Here is a 7209-nt window from a genome sequence, read left to right as displayed (position 1 = left end):
GCCATTGAATATCATCAGTGATAAATAATGGTTCAGATATCAGCTATTCATTTCCGACTTGACTGTATTTGAAATATTGCTGGCACTGATTCATATTTCTATAACTTATACTATGCATTTATTTGATTGTAGGGTAACACTTTATTTTAAGGTGCCCTTGTTATATGTTACATGTATTTACTATTATAATAACAATTAATTATGCATAATTACATGCAAGTAACCCTAAGCCAAACTCAAATCCTAAACCTAACCATATAGTAAGTATATGTAGTTAATTAATATTACTCAGTACTTAAATGCATAATTACACTGTAACAAGGACACCTTAAAATAAAGTGTAACCGATTGTAGTGCCTGTTTTTGGAACTAGTAACATTTCTTATCTCAGCAGTTATACTACTTAGTATTTACAATTTGTAAGTGGCTAAATTATAGTTCAGTTAAAAAGTTGGTTACACTTTATTTTAACATGTTCTTGTTACAATGTAATTGCATATTAAGTACTGAGTAAAATTAATAACCAGCATGTACTTAGGGTTAGGATTAGGGTTTGGTTTAGGGTTAGTTGTAATTATACATAATGTACTGTTACTATAGTAAATACGTGCAATGTGTAACAATGAGGGATTGTGTGACAATAAATCAATATTAGTTGGTTATCAGAAAAACAAGCAGATACTGGTTACAGTGGCTTGCCAAGTGAACAGGTTAATAGGCCGTGACTGCCTGTATAGTCACCATAGGGGAGGGGGTTTGGTGAATGCAGGAGTGGTCAGCGGCAGTGCGCTGGATCAGCCGGGAACACCGGGAGAGACGCTGCGGAGAACTCGGCCAACCAAGTTCCGGACACGCACATCTTCAACTGGACCTTATCCAACGTTTACAATTATGGACTTTTCCTATTTCGCACTTGTTGCGCAACAGAGCTTACGGATCCTTTGAAGCGGTCGTTTTTTATCTTTTTTTTTTTTTGGTTTGGCATGCAGAAATAGTAACAATTTGCGCATTTGTAGGTAAATACTGCTCTTACTTTGGTATGGAGGTACTGCAGAGGCAAGATGAGTTCTGATACAGATCATGCCGTGAACTTCTTGAGTAATGCTTCCTCCGAACTGTCCGCCGTCTCCAATTCTAGCTCCCCGGGCAACGGGACCGAACCGAGCTCGTTCAGCCTCAGCCGTGCGCTTCCACTGGGCATGGTTCTGGGCGCTTTTATTGTGTTTGCTATCGTGGGCAACATTCTCGTTATTCTCTCCGTAGTGTGCAACAAGCACCTGCGCATCCCAACCAACTACTTCATCATCAATTTAGCCATTGCAGACTTGTTGCTGAGCACAACTGTTCTGCCGGTGTCCGCCACGCGTGAAATTCTCAACTACTGGGTGTTCGGGAGGATTTTCTGTGACATCTGGGCTGCGGTGGATGTGCTGTGCTGCACCGCATCCATCATGAGTCTGTGCGTGATCTCCATAGACCGCTACATCGGGGTGCGTTACCCGCTGCAGTACCCGAGCATTGTGACCGAGAAAAGGGCGCTCCTAGCCATGCTGGGTGTTTGGGTTCTTGCCTTTGTCATCTCCATAGGACCTCTGCTCGGGTGGAAAGAGCCTCCTTCAGAGGATGACACTGTGTGCCTCATCACAGGGGAGCCGTTTTACGCGCTCTTCTCCTCGCTGGGCTCCTTCTATATCCCGTTAGCGGTGATTCTGGCCATGTACTGTCGCGTGTATGTAGTTGCCAAAAGAACCACGAAAAACCTCGAAGCTGGAGTGATGAAGGAGCGCATGGACTCCAATGAGCTGACGCTTCGGATTCATTATAAAGGCTCTCAGACGCAGGATGACTGCAGCAAAGGCCACATGAGGAGCTCGCTGACAGTCAAATTACTCAAGTTTTCTAGAGAAAAGAAAGCTGCTAAAACGCTTGGTGTTGTTGTGGGCATGTTCATCCTGTGCTGGTTACCATTTTTCCTCGCACTACCCATCGGTACGTATGGTGGTTTATTAATTATAACCCAACTTTTAGGTATTATTACATAGATCTCAATCCTCCCAGGCTGCACTGGTCAACAAGTCAATAATTTCTTCATTTTATTTTACATTCAACATTTTTACAGTTACATGTTTCACTTGTTTGAGCTATTTTGTAAACTTTGTAAATTCTATAGCTTCGTGATTCAAAATAGATAAAAGCTTTATAGCCTACTTTCAGCCTGTGAGTTTCTGTGGTGCTAAATGTAAATGTACCAAAACTAAATTTAGGATAATTTAAATGTGAGCGACAGACACTGACAGATCAGATTATAAGCGAAACAGTGTTTTAAATTTTATAGCAAAAATGTTTGCTGCACCTTATAAGCAAAAAAAGTTAATAAAAAGTAAAAAGTGACAAAAAATAGAATTTTGTCAAATTAGGTCTATGTCCTTGTTGTAAAAACAGTGTTTTTAGAACATGTTTTTAATGGTCCAGTGTGGTCTACCAGCCTGATCAAGATTCCCACTAGCTAGTCTGTCTGATCCATCATCTATAAATCAGATTTGTAGTTAATAAATTATAGCAAATATATAACTATAAGCTTGCTAAGCTGATCATCTGTCCCACCTAAAAGAACATTTAAAGTCTAGCCTAGTTCATTCATCCTAGATCTGAACACTCCTGCATAGTGTTATTGTTTTGATATAAAGCAGTCCCAGGGCATACAGTTTGAGACAGTCTGTGCAGGATGCCCCATTATTTCATTAATCTATCATAAGAAATAAAGTTCAACCTTGTTGGACAAATGAGAGACAAACCCATGTGACATTACATAAAAAGTGACAAAAAATAGAATTTTGTCAAATTAGGTCTATGTCCTTGTTGTAAAAACAGTGTTTTTAGAACATGTTTTTAATGGTCCAGTGTGGTCTACCAGCCTGATCAAGATTCCCACTAGCTAGTCTGTCTGATCCATCATCTATAAATCAGATTTGTAGTTCATAAATTATAGCAAATATATAACTATAAGCTTGCTAAGCTGATCATCTGTCCCACCTAAAAGAACATTTAAAGTCTAGCCTAGTTCATTCATCCTAGATCTGAACACTCCTGCATAGTGTTATTGTTTTGATATAAAGCAGTCCCAGGGCATACAGTTTGAGACAGTCTGTGCAGGATGCCCCATTATTTCATTAATCTATCATAAGAAATAAAGTTCAACCTTGTTGGACAAATGAGAGACAAACCCATGTGACATTACCACAATAATTAGATTTTTATAAATATTTGTAGCGGCGTGTGTCTTCTGTGGAATTTCTTTCCAATTACAGCCGTTCCTGTGGTGGATGATTAACAGTGGAATGCATGCACATTATTCTATAAGCTGTAGAAGCATGTCATTATATCACACTTAAAGAGGGAACCAGAAAGATGTACAAGCTGAATATATTTTGGAACATATTTAGGCCTGTCTTACACTTTCATTGTGGTACTTTGCTGGTATTGCTCCATGCATTGCAAGAGACCACATCTTAAAATATCATGCTATATTTTATCATAAAAATCATACAATATCATGGTGCATTATATTTTAAATAATGGCATATTTATAGTTTATTTTAGTTTAGTAGTTACTACTAACATGCAATGCTGTTACAGTTGAATGATGAACAGTCAAATAATGATTAAAATAATCATAGCAATAATTTTACAGATTGAATATCAAGATAGGTTCATATCTGACACTTTAGAATGTGATCCTGTTGCCAGGAAAAACTACACGTCTCCAGCTCAAACGCTCCGTTGGTAAATTCATTTTCTGTTTGTGGTACCCAGCTCAGACCTCTCGTTGTTATTCAAAAACATCTTAAACTGTTAAAGTTCAATACGTTTACTCACAAAATGAACAGTTTCAATTTCTCTCATGAATGAGAGCCAGTGGAACAGATGCAGAAGGTTCATTGCAAAGACATAATTTATGACGTATGAAGCCTTTATTCATGAATGTGTTGTTTTGAAGTGAAAGCAACGTCTGTCATGTTAACCTGATGTGTGGCCATTTAATTCAGCAATGGATGAGTCACTACAGAGCCGGTCCCTGAAGCTTGCTAAAGTCTCCTGGTGGAATGCATTGGAGATGCCAATGTCTTCAGAACACTCTCATTCCCAGGCTCACTCCCTATCTTAACCCAGAGGTTTCTGATGAGGTGTGGGAATATAGGAGAGGTACTATTCCCACCACAGAAAAATCTGGTCAAAATTTAATCACCCTCCTATATTCACTTTATGACCCAGAAGTTCAGCTCCCAGTGACCTTCTAAAGAGTCATATTAGCAGATGGGCCGATATGTTTTTCTTGCAAATGAGTAAGGAAATATTTGGAAGGAAAATATATTCCATGTGTTCGACCTTGAGGAGTTAACTTCCCTTCTTTGAGTGGCCTTTGTTTTCATATGCCATGTTATGAATTTTGAAATGAACTGGTGTTTGAGAAGATTGTCATTTCTGGTTGCATTGCATCAAGATTAGGTCATGATAGTTACTGTCCGCAGGCGAATATTTGACTTCCTTTAACTGTCATATTTTTAATCACAGTATCTATTATGTTTTATTTCCACAAATGCTTTGAGTGTTGATTAAGCTCAAAAGGCTGCAAAAATTAATTTACTTGCTTTCTGCTGCAGAATAATTCATTTTCATCAAGTAATATGTTTTCTAAGGACAGTTCGTACTATTTTGGCAATGATTTCAACAGACTAGATTTAATCACAGATGAACTAAACAACTAAATAACAAAGCAGCAAGGTTTCTCTAAATGTCATCTGACAACAGAACAGAAACCACTTGCTTAAAGGAACAAGGTTGCTCCAAGATTGTTTGTTGACTTCTTATAGCGCAGATTGTCTAAATTTATAGCTGCTCTGGCTGAGAGATGTCTGAGTGACATGTGATTTAGAGAAGGAAGAGGCGAGAACATCTTAACGTAATGGAATAATTCACTTACTGGCAGAGATAGGAGCTGACTGCAGGCCTCACACCTGTGGCTCTTCTTGAAGTGTGGTAATGAACCCAAGTCTCATCCGGCTCTGTACTGATACATACCATAGTGAATTAGATCAAATCATTCACTTCAGGCGTCCATCCTGTTCCTGACAGATGAATTATTATAAGCACATAACTTTGAAACTTTCTGATTAACAGAGTTATTTTTGTTTACTTATTTTGTCTAATTAGTAAGATCAGAGCCCAAAAAAAATGGGTATGGACTGCACATCAGGCATTTGCAGGCGAGTGAAAATGGTGAATTCCTCAGGGAAGAGTGAGTTAGTAAACTCATGAGCGGAGATGAGCTACAGTCAGAGTCTGGAAAAGCATGATGGATCTGTGTGACCTTTTTTAAAATGTTTTGGAGACCGGGGGAGTAAAAACCTAAGAAAGATTTCCAGTTTGAAAATGGGACCTCTAGAATAGACCGATTTTTTTTGGCTTGTTTCTTTAAATAGATTGTTGGTTGTAGCTGGACTAAAATTGTAAAAGCACTATAAATCTTCCTCATGAGACAGATTTTGGAAAAACTTAAGATAACCATTTTAATAAAAGCTTACAGAGTGCACAGTAAAGAACAGGTTATTCAAATTATGCTTTTTATGACAGGATGAAAGTGTTCAAAAATAGACTTACTTTTTAAGACAGAGACAGACTTAATGTTGAATTAGAGACTTAGAAATATGACAGATAAAACTTAATTTCATGAAACCTGTCAAGAACATATACAAAGAAATAGGGAACAAAGAAATAAGGAAATTATATTTTTTGCTCAACTTTTATTGAGAACATTTTATTATTATATAAATTTGATTTAATACTGTTTATATATTATATAGATTTATATCAGTTGTGTGTGTGTGTGTCATATTTTAATGACAGTTAATGTTTTCCCATGCCATTTGCATTTTTAAAATGCAAAAAAAGTATTTGTACACATTGTGATAGTTTATATATATATATATATATATATATATATTTGTATTGTTACAGTGATTAGACTAATAAGACACACTCAAGTAAAATATCTGTTCACATAACGTTAATGAGAATTTGGGGAGAAATATGTTTATTGTCACTAAGATTATAAAGATTTACAAAAATGTTGATTCTTTAAGTTATTTCTGTACAGTACATGTGAGTTGATAAAGTCTGCCATCTATTGGTAAAAGATGAAAACGCATTGTGCATGCATATTGTTTACAAAAAAATCCCTTTTATTTCTCTTATTTTTAGGGTCGTTTAACACCAGTTTACGTCCTCCTGAAACATTCTTCAAAGTGATCTTCTGGCTGGGCTACTTCAACAGCTGCCTGAACCCCATTATTTACCCCTGTTACAGTCGTGAGTTCAAGCAGGCCTTCATTCGGATCCTGCAGTGCCAGTGTCAGCAGAGGAAACAACAGGGCTGGAGGGCATACAACTACCGTGTCCAGAAGTGCTCGGATAACCAGGTCTACACAGACACCAGCTCCATTTGCATGAACGGCAGTCAGCAGACCCTGGCCCCAGTGCAACCCAGAGTTGTGGGCTCTCGTCCGGCATCAGGCCTTCTTCCAGGCTGGGGCCCCTGTACTTCCTCTTCCTCCCTATCTGGGAGCCCTTTTCCGATATCTAGACACACACCTGAGACTACAATCTAGCTTGGTGTCAATAGACTTTCATGCCAATGATTTTCTCTGTCTTTCAGTTCTTTCTGGATGGATCTGATACGTTATTATAGATGTGAAATACATTGGGCATCTTGTCATGCATGTCAGCATTGTTGTTTAATTTGAGAGTTGCAGTTGCTATGTAAGAGATAATGTACAGTCAGCTGGTAATGATCACAAAATAAACCCCGACCAGGTGATAAGGATGCAGACGCGAATAAGTAAATAAATAAATGGACATGAAATATTGATTTAAGTTGATATTAATTTATCTGCATATTGTCTTAAAGCTTCCGCTAAGAAAAAAAATAGACACTGCAACAATAGAATAATATTATTGACATTAAAGTTCTCTGAGTTTATTTTCACTGCGGTCGACAACTAAGATTCAAAATGGCGGCAGTTGCATTTGTGTATAACGAGAGAGAGTCTGGGACATGAAAATAGTGCCGGTTTCACGTTAAGAAGTTTGAATGCATTGCTGTGCATGACGGAAAATAAAAAGTGCAACGGTTCCCACTTACTATTGGTTCCG

The 7209-nt window shown here is 37.8% G+C and overlaps 1 protein-coding gene across 1 annotated transcript; it reads left to right on the top strand.

Annotated features, from left to right (window-relative positions):
• Positions 1-1061: 1061 nt before the first annotated feature.
• Positions 1062-6879, top strand: LOC107557042 (alpha-1A adrenergic receptor-like). Its single transcript, XM_016240341.1, has 2 exons — positions 1062-1989; positions 6259-6879. Exons 1-2 carry the CDS (start codon positions 1062-1064, stop codon positions 6663-6665), a joined length of 1335 nt encoding a protein of 444 aa, XP_016095827.1. The 3' UTR covers positions 6666-6879.
• The last annotated feature ends 330 nt before the right edge of the window (positions 6880-7209 follow it).

The sequence above is a fragment of the Sinocyclocheilus grahami genome, unplaced genomic scaffold (genome assembly GCF_001515645.1).
Source record: "Sinocyclocheilus grahami isolate Dianchi unplaced genomic scaffold, SAMN03320097.WGS_v1.1 scaffold588.1, whole genome shotgun sequence".
In the NCBI taxonomy this organism is placed as follows: domain Eukaryota; kingdom Metazoa; phylum Chordata; class Actinopteri; order Cypriniformes; family Cyprinidae; genus Sinocyclocheilus; species Sinocyclocheilus grahami.
Note: the sequence above shows the minus strand (reverse complement) of the source record. Positions and strands in the feature narration are given on the sequence as shown.